The sequence below is a fragment of the Squalius cephalus genome (genome assembly GCF_949319135.1).
Source record: "Squalius cephalus genome assembly, chromosome: 7".
Lineage (NCBI taxonomy): Eukaryota > Metazoa > Chordata > Actinopteri > Cypriniformes > Leuciscidae > Squalius > Squalius cephalus.
The window spans coordinates 11,730,815-11,758,045 of NC_137128.1; the positions used below are offsets into that span (position 1 = coordinate 11,730,815).

Sequence of the window (27,231 nt, forward strand, 5' to 3'; positions counted from 1 at the left end):
TGTTAAGTCATCTGTGATCTGTACCTTTTTTTATTGCAATAAAAAAAAAAAAAAAAACGTGCCTTTTGGCAGTTTGAAACGCGCTCAGATTCACTGGTTCTAAACAAATGATTCGCAAAAGATTCGAAGCTTCATGAAAGGAAAGCTAATAACAACCAGGCGAAAATGGCTCCAAAAGCGAGAGCATATTATATTACAGCGCATTCCATAATAAAAGTGACATTTGTGTAATTAAACAATTGGCTAACCAAAATAATGTCATTCTTTGCCCAATAACTTATCATAATAAATGGATTCATTTTTGTACAGCATATCCTTGCTGTGACAAATGATATAGCTCTGTGGAGATAAGTTGTTTATAAAAACAGATAGTTTGACAGGAATTTTATCAGCGCTGTTGTTAAATTAACAAAAAAAAAAAAAAAAAAGTACTGTATTGTTTCGTATTTTTCCCCCATATCCATTTAAATATTTAATTTCAGTTCTACTGGAGACTTTTATTTTGATTTTATCCTTCTTCGCGTGACGTCATAAGCACTGCGCCCGCGTCTTCTCTAATGTCCGCTGGATAAAAGGTTTGTGTTTTCAGCGGTATAAAACCATACAAAACGTTCACAAATTTATACACATTTTGCTCCAGCAACTTGGTAATGTTACTACAACTGTTTTGTTCAATAAAATGTTGAAATTAATGTTGGTTGTTATTGATTGTATTTACAATGCATGCGACGTGTTGACAACGTCTTTTTACCACAAACCTTAATGTCTGAGTGTTATATTCCTAAGATCACCCGTAACAGAATACCGTGTTGTGTCCTTTTTTCCTTTCGATTTGATCTTCATCCTCGTCTCGATCCTAATCGCTGACCCGTTTCCAAACAAGCAAGAAAAGCCAGAGGTTTGTCGATCGAGATCTGCGTGACGATGGAGTTTATTAAAGTGGAGATTGTGGATCTGACTGATCTGGAGCCATTCAGAGTCAAAGAAGAAGAGGAAACCGAGGAACAAAGAGGTCGGTGTCTGATCCTGAATAGACGGAAAATATAAATGATCATCATGATGTTGTTTGTATTTGTTTACCAACGTTTGATGCCATTTTATCACATCAATAATCATAGTAAAATAATTCATCTTTTTACCTGCCCTCAAAATGAGGTTCATTTATTCATCATCTTTCACCATTGTTGCTCTTGAATTGATTATCACCGACTTGTTCGTTTCAGACCTGACTGAAGTGGAAGAGGCAAGTCAAGACCAGAATGAAGTGGAGAAAAACCAGGAGCCTCAGAGCGTCACATCAGGAGAACACTCACAAATGACACAAAGCAAAAAGTCGTTTGGATGCCCACATTGTGGAACGAGTTACAAATGTAAAGAAGACCTTAAGGATCACATGACTATCCACAGCGAGAGGCCGTACACGTGCCTTCAGTGTGGGAAGAGTTACACGCAAAAAATCAACCTCCAGAACCACTTGTTAATTCACAACGGAGACAAGCCTTTCACATGCACTCAGTGCGAAAAGAGCTTCACGCGCAAGGGAGACCTGAAGAAACACATAATATGTCATTTCGGAGAGAAGCCTTTCACGTGCCATCAGTGTGGGAATAATTTCAGACATCAAGGAAACCTCACAAGTCACATGAAAATTCACGTGGGCGAGAAATCAAGCCGAAGTCCTCACAGTGACAAGAAAATTGCGCAAGTGTGCAATTTCAAAACTCCTGTGCTCTATCATGCTGGAGAGATGCCCTTCAAATGTGACCGTTGCGGTCAGAGGTTTATCCTGTCCGCACACTTAAAGAGACACCTGAGATGGCACGCGAAGGAGAAATCCTGAGTGTCTTACGCAAAGAACCAGAAAATATAATCTGTGTGTGTTGGGTGTGTGTGTTGGGAGTGGGAATGCAGCGAGTAACCTGTACCTGAGCTTTCACCCGGTCGTAGAGAAAAGCATTGTTTCAATTAGTGATGGCAAATTCAAGAAAATATTGAGAAATATAAAGAGCAATTTTAGAATATTACAGGGTAGTTTATTAAAATGAACTTTAGTCACGAAGATTGTGCTTGTTTGTGAAGGACAAGTCAAAATATTCATTCGGAAAACGAATAACATTGCTTTTGTTTATGTTGGGACTAGCAGTTGTAAATCATATTAATTGTAAATAATTTATTGTACAAGAGGGTTGCTAAATAATATTATCTCTTCCTCCATGTTAGTTTAAGCATTCGATTTAATGAGAAGTGAAGTGTGGAGAACTGAACTTGCGTTGAGACCTGGAGTGATTATTGCGGAGAATCCCAGATAAAAACACACTTGCTTGCGCATGGTGATTGAGTAACGGAGCCGCGGGCTTAAAAGTTCACACTGTATTGTGTAACTATCAAATGAGAAATGAATTGACTTGAGCTGATTAATGGCACTATATTTTCTCCTCTTGAGGTGCGTTTTAGTTATTAGAAGTGGATTCATTGTTTCCTCATTGAAGAATTTTGCAACATTGATGATTTGATTATATGACATGTTTTTTTCTTTCTCCTTTGTATGACTGTAAAGATGTTCTGAATTAATCTGTATCGTATAAAGTGCTATATAAATAAATGTGACTCAACAAGCAGTGTTGGCTTTGTACATGTGAAATGCATAAATACGTTACATTCATCTGTTTCAATCTCTTGACTTTCCCCAGTGGTCTACCGTACTTACGATCATCGGCTGGGAAAAGTAATGATCACTGAATGACATTGGATTTGATCCCAGAAAATGTAATAACAGATTTCAGGGTAACACAGACCCTACCAAATTCAACATTTGCAGAAATATATATAATCCACCATCATATACCAGTAATACAATAAATGTTCTCATTCCACTTTGCTCATTATAGGTACACTTTATCTTCTCGCCTTCCATATTGTACATCTATGAACCAAAAATAATCACATTTATCCTAAATGAAGAGATTACGCTGACCAGTCATGTTTAACTCTTGTTCAGCTCTTATGATTATTTAATAAAATATGAAGCACTGACACCAAAAAGTGGGCTTATTTGGATAACAGGATATCTTAAATGGTACACATGAACCACTACAGAGCTCTTATTTACATTAAAAAAGATATTTTTGGCAGTTTATGATGAGCGATTATTCTTTGATTTAATAGACTCTTCTGATGTGTCCGAAGGCTATTCAGATATCCATAAGAAAATATCTTGGACTACGGCGTTATATTTTTATTGGCTTTAGCTTTGTAAAATATGTTCAGGCTCAATGGTCTCTTTAGCCTTCAGTTATTGCTAAGAAATTCATTCACATATTGCCTTATTATCTCATGCAGGTCCACAAGAGCTTTCGTCCACGAAAATCTGCACGCGTGGCATTAGGTGACAGAAAAATTCAATGTAATTCCTTGCAAAATCACGGATTAAAATAAATAAAAAAAATCATTATGGAATAAGCCCTTTCAGACTTAAAGAATCAATTTAATAATGGTCATAATTTATTTTTTTACAGTACATATAGCCAGATGACAATTCTTAAAAAGTCCATGTAAAAAAATTGTTCTAGAGGCATTTGCAATCGAGTTGCACAGACCACCATAGTTCATTTCAATTGAAGATTTTAATGGTCTAATAATGTTCTGAAGTTTGGATGGCATCACATGACAGAAACCATGAAAAGCAACAGAAAAAAATCATGTCCACTGGAACAAGTGAGGGTCTGAAAGTGTTAATATGCAACTATTTACTGATTGCCACTATATTAAGTCGCTGACCATTTCTAGAATGATTTTATCTAAAGTAACAGCAATTATGATTTTTGGGCCTTATAGGATGTCTGGGAACGTACATAGAAGCACATTTCCAAGGCTAAATAGAAATGATGAAAAATCCAGGCACTTTAAAGGGTTGAGTAACCTTGCTCAAGCATTAGATCTGCATCAAGCTAACATGCTTAAAGCTCGACTCCTTGTAAAAACTAGATTCAGTGCTGCTTTATTACGACCCAAAACAGCTTTAATTATGCCTGCTGCACTTAAGCTATAAAAAAAATACATACTGAGTAAGTACAACATTTGATGAGAAACACCTCACAAATGTATTCATTGGGTAACGTCAAGCTCCAGTTTGATTGGTTGCACGACTGGCAATTCTCAGGAGTTACATTAGGGTAGTTATCAGTTATTAGTTATCAGTTTAAAAGGAAGCAAAGACACGTTTACGAGGCGCCGGCCGCAACAATTAGCATGTCGGATTGTTAAACTGGAAAATGTTTTCAAAGTCAGTGCCATCAATCTCTGATAACCTTGAGCACATCTGTATATTCAGATTTGTTAAGAATTACAGAATACTATATACACCACACCTGGCCATAATGTTAAAACAGTTGACCGTTACTGTTTGCTTTAGATGATGGTCAGGCAATAAAGTTCAGACCACCAATACAACTAAACAGAAATGTAAAAACGTCACCCTCTGGAAGTATGGAACAGATGAACACTTAAAACGAATACTTGCTGAAATGATTTTAATAAACACATTTCAAGGAACATAACAGAAAATCAACACTGGCTCTCACAGTGCAGTGCCTCAACACCGCCGCATCCAGCCAGAGGCACGTCAAACAAATCTCGGGAAGTTTGAGTCAGAACTACTTGTTCTGGGAACTAGGAAGACGCATTTCTATTCTTCCGCTCATGCAGATCTAGTGTGGTCTTTCAGTGAGGGATTTAGATGTTAAGAAGCATTATTTATTTAATACAAAACAATCGTGGAATAATCATCCAACACTCCGCTGGTCCAAGTTCAGGCCAAAGTGATTTCTAGGTTCCTTCGGAGAGAATCCTGTAAGAACATTATCAGCATTAAGTGATGAAACCATTTATTCCTGACCCAGAAAGACACGAGTAGTTCTTGAATGTGACAAAAACCAAACGAGCAAACCTTGAAGAGGCCCGTAGACTCACTGGAGGGTCACAGCCCACGAACGCTCGGTTATCATACGAGTACTGCAGCAAAGCACTGAAACACGGGTCCTGCAGGAATAGATGCGCACACACACACACACACACACACACACACACACACACACACGCATTTAGACAAACACTACGAGAAGGACCAAATGAAACTGTATGCCAGGCACCATCAACAATCCAGAATTATTTCTTCAATAGTTTTAATTTCACAAACACATTTTAAAGCATTAATAGTGTAGTCAAATAAAATTAAAATCTGTAAATTATCAGCATCATAGTGAACTTGCTCTTCTATATCTTCAAAATATGGCATTCAGAAGTACAAGAACCGATCTCCTTTACCCCTGCTAGATATATTACCATGGTCTTTTTTGCCCTTCCTTCCATGTAAAGAATGAGGTTTGTCTAGATAGTGAATGTAAGACTAGTTAAAATTGCAGCAAGACGTTATTCCATTACTCTATTCAGAAGCTTGTTGTGATTTTATATGTTTGATATTTCTATATTTTTACTGCCTTGCGGAATGTCATACTAAACTACTTTTTTTGTAGAGCAAGTGATAACTCTTGAATAAAAAGACAATGAACTGCTGTATAACAGAATAAAAAAATAAAATAAAAAAATCAGGTCAAACAAAAGTCGTCATGATTCCTTTAAACCGGCTCGTGGCAGCCCTGATCTACTGCTCAGGATCTATAGAGTGGTGCAGGAACGACATCATCACTTTGTAGACCAAAACGCTGTATTGAGTTCACATTTTTGCACTTCCGGTTCCATCGTCCCGAACTCAGTGGGTTTTTTGAACAGGGTTTTGGTTAAAAGGCTGAAATAAGGTCTGTGTGAACACAAGCTCAAGACTCTTTCACGTTTTATTCTACGACATTAAATACATCAGTATTACCCCACTCGTGATTTTTTGAAGCTGTTACGTGTCTTGAAAAAGGCGGTTGCTAAAAAGTGGCTAATGAGACTACAGAGGCTGTCGAGAATAAACGTCATCAGACGAACAGTTAAAGTCCTCTTTTACAGCAGCGTTATGCTTATAATTGTGCTCTTATAAACTATTCTACCTCAAACACACTGGGAAAATGTTTTTAGATAAAAACTGAAAGCTTTTTACTTCTGGCGACTGCATTTAGGCTTCAAAATTCATAAAAGTTGTGTTCATCTGTGATAATTATCTTGATGGACAAAACATGCAAGTATCATAAACTTTTGTTGATCACAGAGCTTGTTTTTGGCCATAATCCAAAAGCCTATGGGAAAATCCTATTGGGTGTTTGTTGAGGGACTGACGATTGGCCTACAAAGTGCTATCATTCCTGCACCACTCTATACTGAGTTGACAGAGAAAGTTTATAGAGTGTAGCGCCCCTCATTGGATTCTTTTTTGCATATCCATACAAAAGACATTCAGTTACTGTAAGTAAACAGGGCTTTAAATCTCACCTTGATTAAAATGTGTGGGTTTCCGATAACAATGAGGAGAGCTTTGGCTCGTGTAATGGCAACATTGAAACGCTTTGGGTTGGAGAGAAATCCCAGCACGTTTTGCAGTTCTTCATTCAGCAAGGACTCATTGGACCGGACCTACAGTTAAAAAAAAAGAAAAGAAAAGTTGATTCATCTTAGAAGAAAGATGAATCTGAACACCTGTCACTTATACCTGTGTTAAATCATTTAATAGACCACTTCATACATTTCTTCTAGAGGTGGGCATAGATAAATTTTTTTAATCTAGATTAATCTAGATTAATTTTGAAATTAATCTAGATTAATCTAGATTAAAATGGCTCATTTAAATTCTGCCGAAGGCATTCAGAATATGTGTGCTACCCAAATAATGACTATAAAAGTAAGTCTTTGAGAACGGGTTTCTCAAGCCAGGTGGCGCATTAGACCAGGGGCTCATCTCCTGTTTCCAAAATGCATCACAAACTGCTTGAGAAAGCTGTTCTACTCATAGACTGCAAAAGGTTACTACTGTACTGTTACCGTCCGTAGGCAACATTAGGTAGGCCTATGTTATTATCAACTACTATAGGCTATCAATTAGGGATGGGCGATATGGCCTAAAATCCATATTGTGATATACATTGCAGCCTCTTGCGATAACGATATTATAATAAAACCATTTCAGAACAGGTTACACAGACCCTGCTAAATAACTGCTAAATGTTTTTTTTTTTTTTTTTTTTTTTGAAAGGGTGTATGTAGTTTTGAGAACATATATTGTGCAAAACTGTAAGTATACAACATAATTTTGCAGATAAATAAAATTTAAGTACACTAGCTGCAGAGACTTAAGTAGGTCTAATGTTTATTATGGCTTGGAGCTTATGAAACCCCAAATTTAAAATTAGAATATTGTCTAACTGATGTCTTTTCAGTTAAAAAGAAACACAACAAAGATTCTTAAAATCGGGCGCTTTTAATAAAAAGAGATTATGTGCTACACCACTAAGATATATTGGGAATAATACGCGCGCGCTGGTATTCAGTGATATGTTTCGTTTTGAATTTGAGGTGGTAGAACGGATTAGTCGTGTGTTAACTTACCGAACTGTTACACCACACAGTCTACGTCGGACGGCTTAAATACAAACCAAGTCCAAATAATGGATGTTGCACGGATCTTTTACACCAGCTTTCACTTTCAGCCGTGTTTACTTAAGATGACGACGAATATGATACGTTGCAGCCGGGTGTTCCTCGCGGCTGCGGGTAGATTGCGTCATCATAGCTTGTGTAGCTTGAGCCAGCTCCCAACGCTCCCAACCCAACTTGGAGAATAGATTAACGGCGATATTTTTTTTATCGCGCGATAAGAGTCTCGCGTTAACGCAGCGCGTTAACGCCGATAACAGCCCACCACTAATTTCTTCTAAACATTCATTATAATTTGTTTGTCAGTCTGGTTGTTAAAAAATGGCATTACATGTTACAGTGGATATAAAAGTCTACAAAATGGCCTCAGTTACTCCCAAATTAGTTAAATTAGGTCTCCGGATTCAGAACTTTTCCACAGTTCACTTATTTCCAAAGCACCCATCCAGGAAGAGCTTCTTACCGTTGACAGGATCATGATGAGGAACTCCTGACCCTGAAACTCTTCCACTGAGCCCACCTTCACATCTCCCAGACCCACCCTGTGGAGCAGCACACGGATCTTCTCCACCTGACAACACACACACACACACGAAATCTGGGTGATCCTGGGTTTCAGGTTAATCCTGGGTATTCATAATCTGACATCACTGTACATTCCTAAACTCTGGGTTAACGATCTTATTTGCATATTTGCTGTGTCAGTGTCATTGACTGGACGAACAAACTATGCGAACCATTTACATAAAAGCTCTAGCACCGCACATCCTTGTATTATATATTGCCGACTGTACTTTTCTGAATGGACTTTTCAAACTATATGAAACTTCACTCAAATTGGTGAGTTTTCCATCACCATGTGACATTTCCTCCCCCTCAAATGCTGAAACAACTGTTTACAAACAGCACATGGGGTGCTTCTCAATTCTTATTTGTGCATCCTCGTTTCCTCTCCTCGCTTCCTTTCCTCGCGTCTCAGCTCCGCCCCCTGTAGGATGCGAGGGAAGGCTGCAAGGAAAAGACGCGAGGACGGAGGGATCGAATGAAAGCTTTTTTTATACATTGGAATACTTGATCACTCGAGCGTCACTTCATCGCGTCAGCAGCAGCGCTCAGGATCTGCCCTCATGTTGTTGAAATTTGTTTATTTAAGAAATTCATAATAAATAATAATAAAGAAAGATACCCTGTTGAAATATGTGAGGTGTGTGGTTTATATAAACTGCAAAAGTAAAGTATAAATCAAAATGATTGTGACCGATGTGAAGGGGGAGGAGAATTTAGACGTGCGTCACGTTTAAGTCGATAAAACTCTTCCGCATAGGATGCACCTGTGTATCCTCGCTCATGACTCCTCAGGAAGCCTCCTAACTCCTCGATCCTCGACTCCTCGCAGTGCAATTAGAGAATTGTGATGTCCTTCAAGATGGCTGTGCTCGATCGGTTTCCGGGTCATAGGATGGAGGATGGAGGAGAGAGGAGACGAGGAGGGATATTGAGAAGCACCCATGGTGTTTCCGTGACTGTCCAAAGCACATGAATATGAGGCATGCAATTGGCTGTTGGTTGCTAAGCATCTAGCCGTTACATTCTAACACTGAATCGTTTCACACTGCACAAATTTTTGGCAAAATTAACAGCACAAGAGCAAACTCCAAATCATCTGTCCTTATTCTACTAGACCTGTATGCAGGTTTTGACACTGTAAACCACCAAATTAGAGCTTAGATCAGGCCCAAAAAAAAAAAAAAAAAAAAAATCAAGCCCGACCCTACCCGAGCCTGTGCACGTTGTGTCCGAGCCCGGCCCGGCCCGGCCCGACACATTAACTGTAATTATGAGCCCGAGCCCGATTTAAACCCGACCATTTTTTAATACGTGGGCCGTTATAACCAGGGGCGGCGTCAGAGAATGTAACGCAGGTGCTGAGGGGGTGCTAGTCTAGAAATATTATATATAAATACTATTAATAAATGAGCAAACATAGGCCACTTAATATTTAATATTCAATTATTTTAATTATCACAATTAAAGTATTAATTTTATTAAATAGAACAAGCACAACATTCAGCATTCAGTCAAATATTCGTAAAGATTTATTATTATTAAAAATGTTATTTCAACATAATATCTCGTTATTTCATAATATGTACATAATATGTGTGCGTGCAACAAGCAAGATGTGCATTTGTAAATCCGGTGACACGCATGCATTGATTTTTATTAATAAACAGTGTCGGCTGCAAAGATGAAGTTGATGATCGCCATCTCCGTATCATCATGGACATCATGGATTACATAATCAGAGAGTAGCCTATTTCTTTTCGTTTTGAATCGTTTCGTTTAAAGACATTTCAAGCTTTCTTTAGATATATTTCTCATGTCTGTGAGGCATACACTGAGTTTCGGTTAATTTATGATGAGATGCGCTCCAGTTCACGTGCAATGCAAGTGACCGTGCCGGCGCCTCCATGATTGTATTGTCTGCTATATTTGCTTCTCATTTAAGATGCAATTTATACAAAACGGAATTCACTTTAAAGAAAGGCTTTCTACAAAACAAAACAATCAACTCAATGAAATGAATTATATTTTAACAAATATGAAACTAAATGAGCTTATTTAATGGCTACAACACGCATATAAGCCTACAGACTCTCTATTTGTACAAATTGCTGCACATTCATTTACTTCTGAATTTTGCACACACAAGTTGAAAGGCATTTGTTTGTGCATAGTAAAACATATCTGCAACATTTATCAACATTCATGGATAATTGTGCGTGCATTTATTAATTATCTTAATGAATAATGCAACAAGGACGAAGCATGTAAACTGTGTTTTTTGTTTATTCAGAATGGATCGCAAATGTATCCGAATGAAGAAACATAAAAAAACTAAAAAAACAACGTGAACAATGATGATCTCAGAAAATGAACAAGAATGAACTTTCCCTACTCTAATATACAGTACTGTGCAAAAGTCTTAGGCTACGTTTACACGGAAACGATCTGAAGAGAAAACGCAAAAGTGATCACTTTTTATTCTGCGTTTAGACGAGCGTTATGGGGGGGAAATCTGCGTGCATACGGTGACGCAAAAGTGTGTGAAATTCAATGTAGTATGCACTCCAGGCGGCTAGGTGGCAATGTGAAGCACTGATCGGTGCCTTCACTGTCTAGCAGACTTTTGCGTTTTTACCGTTTAGACGGAAACGCGACAGTGGAGCGTTTTTAAGATTTCCACTCTGGAGGGTGGTTTCACTTTTTTGCGTTTTTAAGCCCCAAAAACGCCGTCGCCGTCTAAACGAAAGGCACATCTGATAAAATATTGTTACGTTTTCACCCGCGAGCGTTCTCGTGTAAACAGGGCCTCAGGCATGTTAATACCCCCCCCCCCCCCTTTTTTTTTTGGGGGGGGGGGGGGTATTAACATGCCTAAGACTTTTGCACAGTACTGTAATTCAACAAGGTTTTAGAATATAGAATATATTTTAATCCTTATAATTTTGGTATATTTTGCTTCTATAACATGTCGTCTTTAACAGTAAAACCATAAAAAGGATTTTTATTTTTAGACATTGTGTTCTTACGTCATTTTCCTCTAACTTTGTCAAAAGTTAGCATTTTTCATACCAATATACCTCAGTGGTTGCTTTTAAAAACAGTGTGTGTTTGGTATCTGGAAAGCTCATTCTCTCTAGCGTCATGATAGCTAGCCTAAATGTGTTAATTTCCTATTCAGAGCTCACCAATAGGGAGAAACTAAAGGCCAATCTAACCCACAAGGTGAAATTTCATTGGCTAAAGAAGATTAAAATCCATTTCTGGTAACCTGATTTGCCAAAATGTGTCACGTCATGTGACATCAATGCAATGGAGACATCAATGCGGTAGAGATGGTGAAAACGCAGAATGTCCATGCAAAAGCATCAAAAGAGAGACCTAAGCAGCTTTCTATAGCTCGAATAAGAAAGGAAAGTACATGAAAAAAAGATTCTATTTGCGAGAAAATAGACGTTTATAGTGCATCGAAGCGCAAAATACATGCAATGAATAACGATAGGAATATATCTGTGGATTTCAGCCCAGTTACACAGCAGTGGCTAATAATGCACATCTCACGTTTGAACGAGTTGATTGAAGAATTGATTTGTCCAAATCGTATGTCAGATGCTCTACAAATAAACATAGATCCCCAAAATCAAGGTTTTGTGGCAGTCTGTTGCTAGAGTGCAAAGAATGTAAATCACGAGAAAATGGGTACAGGAAAAGTGTTTTCTCATCCTCACGTCTACAGGAGTCATCAAGGAGTGATGTAGCTTTTGATATAAATGTAAGAATGGTTCTGTTAGCACACGAGTTAGGACTGGGATATGCTGCTCTAAAGAAAATATCCAAAATGTTGGGTATCCCTTTACTGCACCTGAAGACATTTCAGAGACAGAACTGGAGAGTGACGGGTAAAGTCAGCCAGTTAGAAGTTGTCCAGCAATGTAAGAGGTTGTTCCGACAATTCAGGGTAGGCCTATCATATTTCCACTGCACAATGAACGAATAACAAGTTAATTATTCAGCCTGATTTATGCTTACATTTACAATTTATTGTGTAATACTTTGATTAGCACTCGTATAGGTACATTTTGATAGGTCGAACAGTCTTTTTATAAACTACACTTTTACTTCCAGTGGCAGAGATCCAGCAAGGCTTGGAGTCATTAGGAAAGGCCAGAGAGCAGGTCAGACAGACATATGAAGACACTGACCCAGATGTGGCAGAAATTCTGAGGGAACATAAGTGTGTCTTTTGATGGGACTTGGCAGAAAAGGGGCTTTACTTCACACTATGACATTGGTGTGTGCATAGACCTTATTACAGGGCTTGTGATAGACTTTGAAGTTTTATCATCTTATTGTCATGCATGTGACAATATGAAAGTAAAGGAACTAAAGGAAATTTCAAAGAGAGAAAGAAACATCACAGAGGAAGAGTGCAACACATGGAAAGAAATGTACAATGACTGTACAAAGAACTTTTCTGGTTCCAGCAAAGCCGTGGAGCAGGAATCATCAGCTGCGCTACACTCAGATGCTTTCTGATGGAGACAGTGCAGCGTTTAAGGAGGTTGTTGCACTGAATCCTTATCCAGGAAATGAAACAAAACTGGAATGCATCAACCATGCACATAAACGTATGGGTACAGCTCCTAAGAAAACTTAGTGCACAGGGGGAATTGGGTGGGAAAGGAGCAGGCAAGCTCACAGCTGCAAGCTGTAATAGCTTGCAAAATTATTACAGAGGGGCAATACTTACTAATCAGGGCAATGTAGAACAAATGAGAACTTCTATTTGGGCTAGCCTCCTCCACTCCATGTCAACTGACAAGAATCCCCTGCACAACAGATGTAAACCCCCATGGTGCTGGTACAGGAAAGCAGAGGAAAATGGTTTGACACCAGAGAGTCACAATGAGCATGCAGGTTGCTCTCTGACAAAAGAGGTTGGCAAAAAGCTTATTCCTTTATATCATAGGATGTCCAGCGATAGGCTATTGCAGAGAACGCAGCATGGGGGCACCCAAAATGCAAACGAGTGCTTAAATTCAGTCATTTGGTCAAGGTGTCCCAAAACTGTATTTGTTGGCAAAATCAGAGTTGAGGCAGCAGCCAGTGTGGTCTGACGTTTTGCAATCTTTATAAATAATAAGACCATAATATGAGGCATTGAGTTTGGACATAAACACGGTCAGATAGATTTTTTTTTGTGGGGGAGGGGGGTGCCCTTTTTTCAGGTCAGAGCAACTGCCCCTCAAAATTCCTGTGCACGTCCCTGAGCCAGTGTGGCTATTTCAACATTCAATGAAGGTGCTTCAGCCATGTTATCTGTAATGGACAGACTGGGACTCGAGACCACAGGGGTCACAATTAACGCAATTAAAAGTGTAGACAGGCTTCGAATAGTAAAAGCATATTCTCTGACTTCTGCTTGTGCAAAACATAAAAGAAAGAGCTGTGACAGCCAAAAAGGTCAAAAGACATAAGCAAGAGCTCAAAGAGGGGCCAACATATGAGGCAGGCATGGCAGACTAATCTCTCCATCTCTTACTTTTCTCCTCTCTCTACTCCACTTCTCTATTTTCCCTCCTCTCATCACATCTCTGTCTAGAATATAGTTACACAAGGCTATATATGCATCCATTTGTGTAGTAGAGCTTTGAGGGAAATGGTAAATGAGTAATTGTTACAAAAAAGTTATTTCTAATCTGTAAATATGAGATTATGCAATCTATATCTTAACAGCCATTTTCTCAGAATGAGTTTTTTCCCCCAACATTCTGAATCAAAAATGTCAACTTGTGTAGCACTTACCTAAGCCATACTTTCCATGTTCATTCTCAGTTATATCCTGATGATTATTACAGAAGGATTTATTAACACAATGATTTTTACTTGATTTACATACCATTTTTGGATTAAAAACATGGCAATAATTATATTTTAATATTCGTGCATATTTAAGGAGATAAGAGCTCATTTGCATATCTAAATATGTTTTTTCAGTAAACTTGCAATGCAAAAAATAGTTATTATTATTATTATTTTTTTTTTTTTATATATATATATATGTGACCCTGGATCACAAAACCAGTCTTATGTTGCACGGGTATATTTGTGGCAATAGCCAACAAAACATTGTATGGGTCAAAATTATAGATTTTTCTTTTATGCCAAAAATCATTTGGATATTAAGTAAAGATCATGTTCCATGAAGATATTTTGTAAATTTCCCACCTTAAATACATAAAACATTTATTTTTATGAATAGATGCAGCACTATCGCCAATAGAAATGGACAACTTTAAAGGCGATTGTCTCAATATTTCGATTTTTCTGTACCCTCAGATTCCAGATTTTCAAATAGTTGTATCTCGGCCAAATATTGTCCTATCCTAACAAACCATACATCAATGGAAAGATTATATATTCAGCTTTCAGATGATGTATAAATCTCAATTTAAAACAAATTACCCATAAGACTGGTTTTGTGGTCCAGGGTCACATATATATTGGTAAAGTTAATATCTTTATAATTAAGAAAAAAATCCCTGTTTACCTGCAGTGTCTCGCCTTAAGAAATAAATAGTGAAGTGACGTGTAGCCAAGTATGGTATCCCATACTCGAAATTTGTGCTCTGCATTTCACCCATCCAAGTGCACACACACACACACCCAGAGAAGTGGGCAGCATTTAACCACTCCAAAACCAATGCACTTATAATATCTCCTTTTTAGGGGTGTAATGATACACTCATGCCACGATTCGATACAAATCGCGATACTAAACATGCAATACAAACCATCACGTTATTTTAAGCCAAAATGAAGAAGATAGGTTTTTTTTTATTATTATTACTTTATTATTATTAAAAATAATTATATTATTATTTTATTTTTATCAGGACCCACAAATATTCCTCCACTGAAAGCATGATTCTATATGTTGAATATAGAATGCAATGCAGGCATTTGCTCCTACACAGATAAGCCGCGCACACACAGACTCCCGCATTTGAACGTACGTGTTTACTATTCACTTTGTTGTGAATCTGTTCATCATATAAAGCCATCGTGTCTCTTCAGGCTTGGATTTGGATTAGACCACTCGATAGATTATTTTTACGAAACTTTTAAGTTTTAGAGGAATGGACTTTAAAATGGAGGGACAGAAATTTCTAAGGTTTCAAAAAAAAAAAAATTTTGTGCTTCATAAATACAGTAAGCTTGGATTTAACTAACTCTATATCACGAATCATTGTTTACATCAACGATACATATCGTCGCATTTTCATATCACAATATCTCGATATGACTGTGTTGTTACACCCCTACTCCTTTATAATATAATATAATATAATATAATATAATATAATATAATATGTAAGGGATAATGTATAGTGAGGCGGTTGTTATAGCGAATACAACCCCGACAGGCTGATCAGGACCCCGACACGTAGCGGAGGAAATTTTTTTTTTAATGTGTCCTTGTTACAGAGCAATTACAGGCTGCGTTTACACAACATTGGCTGAAGATCAGATCTGCTTGATCACATGTTAATTTAGGGGACAGCGCATTTACACTGGTCAACATCAAGTGGCTTCTGTATCTGGAAAACTGATCCCATCTCCGTTTCCCACACAATATTTAAAACATATATTTTTAATATTTAAAAGTCTTTAATGGAAAAAATGACACTGGTGTAAAGTCAACCTGATGTGATGAGGTTTCTTTTAAAACTATTTTCCGTCATGGGGCTATATGCATTTCAAATTTCATAAAACAAGGAGGGGGAGGTTGCAAATAATAATAATACATTGCATCGATGTCAAACAAAACAGTAAAGAGACATAGGGTCTGAAATGGTGGCCAGATGGTGAGAAAACTGTCCATCTGCAGTACAGGTACTCACCTGCTTTTTATAGGGCGCGATGACGCCGATGTCTGTAGCTGGTATGGGGTTGTAGAGTCTCTTTGCTAGCTGGCAACAGTACATCATGACCTGCACTGCCTCCGCAGGATTAAACCATGATGGATTACTGCCCTCCCTCATCTCAGTGCCCTTCAAAACACAGTCGACATGTACAGCAGACAAAAACACATGCAGGGCCTGAGAAGTGACATTTAAGCCTTTACTTACCCGAACTCCATGAAAAATAAAGGGGAAGCCCTTAGTTGGAAGTCTGTTCCAGTGGCAGAGAGCATCCACCACAGCTCTCTGAGAGCGCACACACAGCTCGCCCGCGTAAAAGAGTCGTGAAGGCAACTCCAGCAGAGCCTCGTGGGAGCGGTAGTTATAGACCAGCTTAGTCACCTACAAAATACGGATTAAACTAGATTCAACAAAGGGGAGGTTTTGTGATGGAGAGCCTGGGAAGTGGTTCCCCATCACAGGATCTGAACAGAGCCACTCGTTCATTGCTTTATCCGTTCTTGTAGTATTACTCATTTGGAGTAGTACTACAAGCCTAAATTAAATCGGTTCATCATAGAAAGCGATCGACTCCCTTCAGAAAACTTTTCACAATCTCTTTATGAACTTTTTGAAGTGTCAAAATGGTAGTTGCGTAGCTGTCAATGGAGGAACAGAAAGCTGTCATATTTCAACAAAAAGATCTTCATTTGTGTTTCGAAGGTGAAAGTCTTGCGGGTTTGGAACGACATGAGGGTGAGTAATTAATGACAGAATACTGAAATTAGTCTAGAGAATGGACCATTTATATGCCTCATTTTTAAATAAAAATTTAAAGGTGATGTCAATTTATTTTGTGTGGTAACTGACAGCATTTAACTCAGAATATTGCTTTATATCACACAAATAAACAGTAATCATTTGTGATCTCTCCTGACCAGCAGGGGGTTGTAGCCTCTCTCGCTGCAGCTGTAGAGTGGATTTCCCATCAGCCTCTCGAGAAGAGAAACCCCTAGTCCAAACACAGCAGCAAGTCTCGACTTCACCACTGGCCCCAGTTGCTTTGGATCACCAGCAAGCACAATCTATTGAATAAAGATTGGTAAAAGTCAGAGGATATAGGCTAATAAACAAGTGAACAGTATAGCTCAATATAGTTCCAAAGGGTCAACACACAAACATTGTCAAGTCTCACCTGCCCACTTGCCTCAGACAGCAAACCCAGAGGGATCAGAGTTTCAGGTTCAGTGGCCTGACCAGCCTCATCCACAAACACATGGGTAAAATGACCAACCCTAAAAACACACGTTAAAAAAAATAAAAAAAACATCCAACATTAAATTCAAACCTCGCTGGTTCTTTGCATGGCATGTGACATGATGCCATTGTGCAAGAACCAATGACATTAATTTGAGAGTGAATAACCCTTATATTTCAATCAGTATACAAACAGTCATCTGGATTACTTTTACGATATCTTTACGTCCTTTTCAGAGGATGAAACTCTTGGACCCCATTAGATATGTTTACATTAGGGCATTTCGATATTTTGTTTTTCTGCAATATTTATTGCGATATGAAAATTTTCAGCATTCTAGAATGACTGGGGTGATTTTGTAGGGGACTGAATCTGCATAGAAAATAAAGAAATGACCTAGATAGCCTAGATAAATACAATAGAACAAAGATACAAATGAAATAAACAGTGCTTTATGTTTTTCAGGTAAGTCTAACAGTATTCAGGTACAGGGATTGAATAATCAAATGTAAAATAACACTGCATAGTCTTCACTGAATAAATTAAATATAATTAATCTTTATTAAAGCTACACAATCGGTTTTCTCTATGTATGTTGTTGGTTGATTAACATGAATGACAGTCAGCAGCAGGAATATTAGGCTGCTGTCACTTTAAGACCAAATGCACAGATAAGCCATAATCGACTGCGTTTCCTAGAATACTCACAGAGAAGGACATTTTTACATAATATTTGCGTGTGTGTTCGTTCAAGCTTATTCTTGCACTCGAACGGTTTAAAATCGCTTGAATGTTTAAACTGACAGGACCTAAAACACATGCAAATGATCAACTTTCCCTCTATGATGGTTAAACTTTGCAATTAATCCAAGACTCACGTGCGTTTGAAACAGGGTTCCTGGTCTGTACGGATCAACTATGATCCCTATACGTCGTACATCCTGCTATGTGACTATCGCGGATGCGTACACCATGATATCGATGCTAAAGCGATATATCGGGATTTTGGATTCTGAAATATGATCTCTTTGGATCTCTGTTTATATGACCCCCAGTCCGATCACATTTTTGTTTACATGTGCATTTACATAGCCTGGAAATCCAGACCTAAATCTGAAAGACTAATGGTCTGGCGTCGACTAATGAAAATGGGCCAGCTCGAGGGGCGGCACCAAGCATGCAATTGAAAATCTCACTGCACACAATTGGATAACACTTCGACCAATCACAACAAGCCCCATTCGCTTAGCTACCAGCGGAGCTAACTGGTAGATTAGACTCTTGCCGTATCCGGTCGGCAAAACAGCAAAAATGCCCTTCTTGCAAAGGAAGGATTCGAGCGCCGTCTTCTGTTCCTCTTTTAGATAAAAAGCCAAGTCTAACTCGTTCATTGTAGCGGCCAAAGCCGTTTCAAACAACTGGTGGTCATCCATAGCCATCTTGCAATGTTTACTAATGACTTCGATGTCACAGCGCTGTCGTCATCTCGCCTCTGGCCCGCCTATATCAGATAACCCGATGTGATTGGTGCAGATGGATACAAGGGCATATTTAATGAGCATCATTACTCGACGCCAGAGTAACTCGCTGAGCAAATTCAACTTGTGCTCTCGCGAGAACTCTGGATTACCAGGGTAGCACTTACATGTATTCAGCACAAAACTTCAGCGCATGTGCCATATTCACACGTCGGTCGTTATATTCACAACTGAGTGAATGATGACAGCATTCTCATTTGTGAACCAACCCATTTAAGTGTGGTTTAAGTGTCAAAATAAAGCAAAATAGTTTATGAAGTATATTTAAGAACAGAGCCATGTAGTGCACATTATGCAATAAAGGCCATTAAATGTCAGCGTCTTACCGTAGACCAATCTGGTTGAACATTCCAGCACTGGAACAAGTGCAAACAACAATACGATGAAAACTGGCATGTCGAATATCTTCTCCAGCTCTTGCGTACTGACGCAACTCCTCTGGCATAGACTGTAGAGCACAAAATGTGATCACAATAAATAAAATGCTTTACTGCCTGTAAAGATCAGAAGGTCCTGGAATAAAACCTCCTTGGTCTATTTAATCAGTGTAGAACCGTCAGATGGGAGAGAACGACAGAATGAGAAACGCATTAAAACAACAGGCTGCAGTTCCAGCTGAGACACAACACACCTCTTCTGGCCTGCAGGTGGCGTTAACACGAGCCAGAATGGCAGTGTTCAAGTATCCGCTGTGGTGCAGGCGCGTGCAGACGAGGTCAGCGGCGCTGTTGGAGGGGGTGCACACCAGCACACGACTGCAGGGGATGCGGTGATGCACCTGCGCACACACACACACACACACACACACACACAATCTGACTTCAAGACAAACTCAACAAAATACACAATTTATACTACAAACAGTGCTGAGAGATTAGAAATTCAGCGATGAATTATTTATTTCCAACCCAAACAGCAACGCTTGCTCTTTTATTTAGCAGCAGTGCAAGAGTTCACTATTGCAGGTTAGTTATTGTTGTGGGGTTTGTCTTTTGACAACTTGCACAGATTGCATTGCAATTAACTTCTCGTCCACATAATGTTTATGTACATTATTATGCTTTGATGTGAGAGAAAAAAAACATGTAATCTTGGAACGGAAAACGGAAATGTAATCATATGTTCTAATAAAGCATCAAATGACGACTCTGATTCAAATGATGACTGATGATTCTGTTTTAGTACATTTCCTGTATTCTTTCTGACTCAGCTTTACATTAATGTTATAATAAAGAGAAATATACTTGTTTAGTGACAAATTGAGCAAACTAGTGATCGTTTATATGAATGCGTATTTGCTGAATACTGACAGTATATGAGAAAGTATTACAGTGTTTGCCTTTCGATTACCAATTAAAGGAAGCCAATTCTGTTTAATAGTCTAATAATTTTATAAGACAGAACTTTAAAGACAATAAGCTAATGAAGACAGAGAATGGGACGTCCTGTGTATCTATGTACTTTCAAAATAAAAGTCCTGCTTCAGACACTAATAGGTTTAAAAATGGCAAATATCAGCCGACCTCTAGAGCACACTTAAACATTATGCAATCCTTAAACATTTATTAATAGCATTTGTTTTAAAAGAATTTGCTCTGCCTCGCAGATTTCCAGGCACATGCACAAACTATGTAGTAACTACCTGCAGAATAGCTTCTATGAGTGTAATGGTTTTGCCTGTGCCAGGAGGCCCAAACAGGATGTAGGGCGTGGGTCGACACTCTCCACTCAGAATCCGTTTAATGGCCTCTTTCTGGGCAGAATTCAGCTGAACGTTGAAGAACTGGCCAGGGTTTGGGATGCGTTTTGCAGACAATGTCAAATCTGAAATGGCACAGATTTGTCTCAAATCACATAATGACAAATTCCGAAGGAAATATAGATGCAAGCAGCAAGAGCCACAATAAAAAACAAGATCATTGATTAGTATGCTAAGCTAACATAACACAGGGCAAACACACACACACACACGGTCCACTTCAGAAAGGTGAGCGCTAAGTGGCTCTGTCTTCAAACTTGTCATGGACCTTCAGGACATGCTGACTATGATCTCTACCAAATTTTGTGCTGATGCATTAAAGTGTAAAAAAAAAATAAAAAAAAATAAAAAAACAACAAAAAAGAAAAAGAGCAAAATTGGTATTGACGGATTAAGCATGAACCACAGAACACATTGGCAGATCATGATATTTCAACAAACATTTCAATGTAGGAGCAAAACCAGACATTTTTCAGATCTCTTGTCCTGTAGGTGGCTCTGTTCCCAAATCTGGCCAGTACCCTCAGATCATAGTGCTGATTAAGTTCATGTTGTTTAAAGTGCCATGGGAAGTCAAACTTCACTTAACACTTTCTTACACTGAAAAAGTTCATTTCCTAGCTACTCCTTAACAGTTTATCAAACTCAATGACTTGTCATCTCTTGGAGTATCTGAAGGACAGGTTTTTCCTAATATCGATTGTTTGGTCAATCAAGAAGGTCCAGACTTTAAAGGTCCCGTTCTTCGTGATCCCATGTTTCAAACTTTAGTTAGTGTGTAATGTTGTTGTTAGAGTAGAAATAATATCTGTAAAATTATAAAGCTCAAAGTTCAATGCCAAGCGAGATATTTTATTTAACAGAAGTCGACTACAGTGAACGGCCCGTTTGGACTACATCCCTCTACTTCCTTCTTTAATGACGTCATTAAAACAGTTTTTTGACTAACCTCCGCCCACAGGAATGCTCCCTCAACTCTACCGAAATTCGTTTATGTACTTGCACACTTCTAATAACTTACTGTGTTTACTCAGCTCTTACGGTGATTTTCTGAAGTAAAACTGACGCTTCATCTTTTGTGTGATGTACAATAAACTTTATTAAACTCATCAGTATATGTTTGATCATCATTCAGACAGCAGACTTGTAGGCTATTAATAAATAATGGATACATACAAGCAGATGACAAATACGTTATAATAACCGTAATTAAACTACTAAACTATACCTGTTTCATCTCTATACAGCACTCTGAATCTGTAGGCATTATTGTCCGACTCGAAATGAACACCGTTACTGAGAGTTTCTGATATTATCATCCTTCCGTGAGGTGAAATTGTCCTGAGAGACTGAGCGCGAGCTCATGAAGCTCCGCCCCCTGTGCCATCCAGCAGCAGCTTATTTGCATTTAAAGGGCACACAATAAAACAGCTCGTTTTTCTGAGCCCCAAAAAATGACAATTTAAACATGCTGTAAAAAATGATCTGTTGGGTATTTTGAGCTGAAACTTCACATACACACTCTGGGGACATCAGAGACTTATTTTACATCTTGTGAAAAGGGGCATAATACGGGACCTTTAAAGCTCTTGATTAACTACAGCATTTGTTACAATAAGGCTATAATTACAGGTAAGACTGATGGCTTCTCACAACTATGCTACGGCCAATGTTGATTATTATTTAAAAAAAAAGATCTATAGCATTTGTTATGAAAAATAGCAGCCTACACATCTAGAAACTATGGCTACACTGGGCATACACTGCGATTTCAGCAAGGTTACCTACTCAGACTGAACGAGTAGATCTCATGCGATGTAAAGCCAAAGCTCGCGTTTTATGTGCTCACACTATACGGTCTGAACGTCGAGCTGCGACTTGACTGCTCACACTATACGTGTGAAATATGTGCGATAAACCCGTGTTGCGCTAATAGACCATGATATCGTGTGTCCAGAGATAGTCAAAACAAGCATCAGCTATCAATATCAAGAGGATTTAGCATTTCCAATTTATGTATTAAATTATTATTAGTATTATTGTATTATTATTATTATTATTATTATTAGGGAAGGCCTACTTTTATTATTAAATTGATAGACTATTATAATTCATTTGCCACACAATAATTTCATAGTGCATCACAGCATAAGCAAAAACTGAACATTCACAAAGCTGAAATTCGGCCTAATTACTAAAACGATTAGTAATTAAACTCTGTAGCAAGTTAGTCAAAATTTACCACAATAAATACACTAAAACTTGATAAATCATAGTAACGGTGATTCAATTTCCAATAGAATTCAATTGGGTCACACATTTTATCATTATTTTATATTTATCAAACAACTGGGCTACAGTCATACTGTGCTGATAATTGATCCGATCAGCTCATATGGGAACTCAGAGCTTATAAAAGCTCACAACACCAGTATATACGATTAATTAATAGCCTGATTCTGTTTTCATTAACCATGGTATAAACATTGGGGGGGCTGTACTTGCTAGTTTTGGTTAAGACACTGATTGTGATCAGCATGAGAAGAGTAATCGGGTGAACAAGGGGTGTCACCAAAAGAAAAGAGAATATTGGAACTGCCGGTGGTGCTGTGGAGTTGGTCCGAGAGTCACATTACTATTCAGGAGCACCATCATCAGTGTGCCAAATTTCACCAGTTTCCTATGAAGGGTTCCCTAGGGCGTCCATAGACAGTTTTAGGAAGAAAAATAATAAAGAAATCCAACCATTACAATAGGGGCTAAAGCACTTGGTCCCTGAAAGAGGTGTACAGTTAAAAGTGAAGAAAATGTAAGTTAATTCCACTTATTATTTTCTGAGTTACCTGTTTTAGTTTGTGTGGCCACAGACACCATCTCCGCTGTCAGTGACGAGGAGCCATTGATTGTTTGGGTTGCGTCATTCTCCTGATGACATAATCAGAACACAGCCAGACTTATCAAGCACATGATCATAATTACGGACTCCAAGCGTGTTTAGGTCTCGTCATAACTAAGATGAATAAATGAACGCCCTCACTTTGACCTCTTCTGGGAGATGCTCTTCCTCTTCCTGAGGACCCCACTCTCCGCTCCACAGGGGCGGCTGCTGTGCGAGCATGCTGGGAAACAGAACTCAACCGAGACAAAGCAACACCAAACATAAACTATTGTTTCTCCATACAAAACAACTCAAATGTTCATCCACTTTATATTTTTAAATGGTAAAAATCTCAACAGTAGGACCGGGATTCATCCAGAACAAAACCACCATAAATTTTTAAAACCCGATAACATGCAAGTCTTGTTGACCCCTTTCTGTATTGATTGAAACACGCTGTATTCTTAATTCTTGACAAAATGTAATATCTTGTAATATGTAATGCACTGCATGCTGCGCCAAAGAGAATGCGCACTCTTGTGTAAACAAGCCCAAAACACATGAGCAGCGCATGGCGGGATGAGTGAAGGAGACGCGCTGAATAAAAACACACTCTCTCTCTGACAGCAGGTGGCGCTGATGTATCGATATTAATACAGAATAAAATATATTGATATAGAAATGCAGCGGTTACCCCGGTAACCCTGTAAACAAAGCAACCGCTGCTTTCTGTAAATGTACCGAACTCGTATCGAACCGTGAACACAAAACCGAGGAACGTACCAAACCATGACTTCTGTGTACCGGTATACCCCTAGTATATATTTAAGTAATTAAATTAATATCGTAAACGTGCGACTAGAAGACTAGCTGAGGGCATCCACTAACAAATAGAGTTCGGTCACAATTGATTGAACTGTGTAGCAGTAGTCCGATACTGTCATTAGATTGGCCATTGTAGCAGTGTCTGAGTGTCTGAGACTGTCAGAGGCTGTGATTCAATGAAAAGATATTTAATTGACTGCGGTTTAGCATGTCACACTAAATAATCCAAGACTGTGTTTTTATCTCTCATAGGAGCGCTAACGTTTTCTAGACATTATGTCAGGAACTTCAGAAAGGTGTCGAGACTCGTTTTTAACTGCTACTCACATTTTTACGCAAGAACATTTTCAGAAATAAAAGTATGGGAGTGTTATATAATTTGCCAAATGGTGAAAAAAAAACATTTGCAACCATTTGAGGAGAGCTATTCCTCAAAGCAATATGACTTTGCAAATATATATGATAATTGGCACAATGTGGTTCTTACTGTTGTCGCCAAAATGTTTGACCTGCTCCAAAGCACAATGGCACCTCCTCGTGGTCACCCTGGGAAAAACAGGATATTGGTGTAAGAATCTTTGGACATGAAATGCCAGCACTGTGAAGGGGGAGCGAGCCAGCAGCACCTGTTGAAGGTGAACTCCACGTCCAGAGGTTCTCCGAGGTAACTGTGCTGGAAATCAGCATTCACACGTAAACTCACGTCATCTTCTGAGATCTGGGAGAGTCAATACACAGAGTCTTTGACTGACAAATCTCAATCACATTACAAACCGTGACCAAAACAAGAACACATTATATATAGATGTGACATATAATACTGTTATACTGCAAAACAAGTGTTTGTGAAACTACACAAGCCACAGAATAAGAGTGCAAGTTAGGGTTATGCTCAAAAGCATTTTATCAGGTGTTTTTTTATCAGATTGCACGTGTTGTTAAATGCACATACATTTACAGGACAAAGCTACCTCAGTAATGCATTACTATGTTCAGAAGAGGGGATTTGAGTATTCCTGCAAAACATTCACCCTCTTATTGGTTACAAATTCATTTGTTTATTGAAACATGTTTGTTTTTTTGTTTTTTATGGGTTTGATTACCAGGAAATGCAGATAAAAGCATTGATAAATGTAAACGTAAATTAATTATTTGAAGAAATGGTCAGATTAATAACTGAGATGAACAGTCATTAGTTGCAGACCTAAAAGGAAAGAATAATCTGAACATTATGAATAGAAATGGTCAAGATACCTCTGTGATATATGACATATACTCAAGAACAAATCCTCCACTACAGGGTTTCTTCAGAACCACTTTATCACCTAGAGGAAGATTAAACAATTTTAGTATTCTGTACACCAAACAAAACAGTAATACAAAATTAGATGCAACATTTGCTATTTTCCTTTTAACTGATCACCAATGTTAATAGTTGTTTATTTTTTTAAAGGAATAGTTCATTCAAAAATGAAACTTTTTTTAGCATTTACTCACCCTCACATTATTCTCACTCAGTATTATCTCCTATTATCAGACAGTGATTAAAGCTGTAGTCCGTAACTTTTGACGCTCTAGTGGTTAATAAACAGAACTGCATGCGTCTTGTAGAAGAACATTATAGCCGGATCTACTTCTCTCGGTTTATGTCTATGACGAGTCACGCACGTACTGGGCCAGTCTAAAATAGTCCCAATATAAACACACTTATTATAGGTGTACCGTAGTGATTCAGGATAAGACAAAAACACAGTTTGGAAAACGGATTCATGATGTACTTGCTCATTTTACAAATTTTGAACACAAAATTATATACTGCAACTTTAAAGATACACTGTGTAATTTTTTAAGTTGATTATTAGCAAAAAAACACTTTGTTCTTTCAAAATGATATGTGCTCATTAATGTGTAATTACTTCTACCAACTAATCAAGTATTCTCGTAAGCATAGAATCTGCCATTTATAATGGGAGTTAAAACGCCCTCGGAATGGGAGGGGCTAGAAAGTAATATTCAGTTGGTAGTCATAAACAATTTCACCGCTAGATGGGAGAAAATCCTACACAGTGTAGCTTTAACGATTATATTTTGGATTCAGTATTTCTCTAGTTCCTCCTTGCCTCAGTGCTTGATTTAGTGGGGCTATTTTATGACATATCTTATGCTTTCCAATTAATTTTAGCTGAATCATTTTTCCCCTAAACGTATACATGCTAACGATTAAAAGTTACAGATTACTAGAGAACATCCTCACCAATGAAGAGGTTTGGCCGGCCCTCTGTGAGTCCTGGCACCTCCAGGTGTAAGTTTACCGCTCCCTTCCTGAGGATGGCGCCGATGAGGCTGAACTCTCTGAGCTCCCTCTCAGCCTCCAGCTCCTCCAACCACAGAAGAGCAGAGAAACGCGGCAACATAGACGACAAACTCAAGGGCTGCAAAAACAGGAGAGGAGCTATGATGGCTTCTATTAAAAAGCGACGTGTATTAAAAAAGTAGCATTTCAAAATACTTCTATCAAATGCTGAGATTTGGGGTGGGGTTATGTTTGTCCAACCAGATGGAGGTAGTGTTCAAGAAATGCATTTAAAAGTCATTATTGTGCAATTCTATTTGGTGATTACACTTTAACTCCCAAGCCTTGTTTACACCTGCTATTAAAAAGCCCTTGTTATGCTATTAAAGGTTCCTCGTTTTGTTTTGGAGGTCTCATATAAGTTTGCATGCATCAAAGGTCAAAAAACACTTTCTCATAATATACATCGCGAGATCAGCTCTTTTCTCACAAAAACATAATCTAATCATTTGTAATTAAGGTGTATTGAATGTTAAAACGGCTTTCAAATATAAATGTTAAGTGGGTATCGTTACCCATTTTATTCTTAGTAATCATTTAAAAGTTCTGTTTGGAGGCATCATAT

General features: G+C 38.3%; 2 protein-coding genes across 4 annotated transcripts in view; one reads left to right on the forward strand and one right to left on the reverse strand.

The window, feature by feature from the left end:
- The first annotated feature begins 504 nt into the window (after positions 1 to 504).
- LOC307161480 (uncharacterized protein) lies at positions 505 to 2,618 on the forward strand. 3 transcript variants are annotated; one of them, XM_079876206.1, is made up of 3 exons: positions 505 to 575; positions 884 to 1,012; positions 1,224 to 2,618. In XM_079876206.1, exons 2-3 carry the CDS (start codon positions 925 to 927, stop codon positions 1,838 to 1,840), a joined length of 705 nt encoding a protein of 234 aa, XP_079732332.1. In that variant the 5' UTR covers positions 505 to 575; positions 884 to 924; the 3' UTR covers positions 1,841 to 2,618. The 3 variants fall into 3 exon arrangements, with proteins under 3 accessions (XP_079732332.1, XP_079732334.1, XP_079732333.1); XM_079876208.1 differs by having other exon boundaries at positions 520 to 575; positions 888 to 1,012; XM_079876207.1 differs by having other exon boundaries at positions 573 to 647.
- A 1,896-nt stretch (positions 2,619 to 4,514) lies between these two features.
- Positions 4,515 to 27,231, reverse strand: part of mov10l1 (Mov10 like RNA helicase 1) — a 44,488-nt gene continuing 21,771 nt past the window's right edge. Inside the window, exons 10-26 of the mRNA XM_079876192.1 lie at positions 26,568 to 26,745; positions 25,568 to 25,638; positions 24,940 to 25,031; positions 24,801 to 24,859; positions 23,648 to 23,742; positions 23,454 to 23,535; positions 20,494 to 20,675; positions 19,483 to 19,629; positions 19,178 to 19,299; positions 17,251 to 17,350; positions 16,994 to 17,140; positions 16,284 to 16,457; positions 16,056 to 16,205; positions 8,051 to 8,158; positions 6,430 to 6,570; positions 4,946 to 5,037; positions 4,515 to 4,846 (exon numbers count right to left, since the gene is read on the reverse strand). Of these exons, the coding sequence (XP_079732318.1) occupies positions 4,825 to 4,846; positions 4,946 to 5,037; positions 6,430 to 6,570; positions 8,051 to 8,158; positions 16,056 to 16,205; positions 16,284 to 16,457; positions 16,994 to 17,140; positions 17,251 to 17,350; positions 19,178 to 19,299; positions 19,483 to 19,629; positions 20,494 to 20,675; positions 23,454 to 23,535; positions 23,648 to 23,742; positions 24,801 to 24,859; positions 24,940 to 25,031; positions 25,568 to 25,638; positions 26,568 to 26,745 (1,962 nt within the window). The 3' untranslated portion in view covers positions 4,515 to 4,824. The remainder of the gene's footprint in view (positions 4,847 to 4,945; positions 5,038 to 6,429; positions 6,571 to 8,050; positions 8,159 to 16,055; positions 16,206 to 16,283; positions 16,458 to 16,993; positions 17,141 to 17,250; positions 17,351 to 19,177; positions 19,300 to 19,482; positions 19,630 to 20,493; positions 20,676 to 23,453; positions 23,536 to 23,647; positions 23,743 to 24,800; positions 24,860 to 24,939; positions 25,032 to 25,567; positions 25,639 to 26,567; positions 26,746 to 27,231) is intronic.

Bases quoted from the DNA above. Each gene is read 5' to 3' on its own strand.
- LOC307161480 (XM_079876206.1), top strand. From the start codon at position 925: ATGGAGTTTATTAAAGTGGAGATTGTGGATCTGACTGATCTGGAGCCA. The intron at 1,013-1,223 runs GTCGGTGTCTGA...TGTTCGTTTCAG, and splicing joins GGAAACCGAGGAACAAAGAG to ACCTGACTGAAGTGGAAGAG.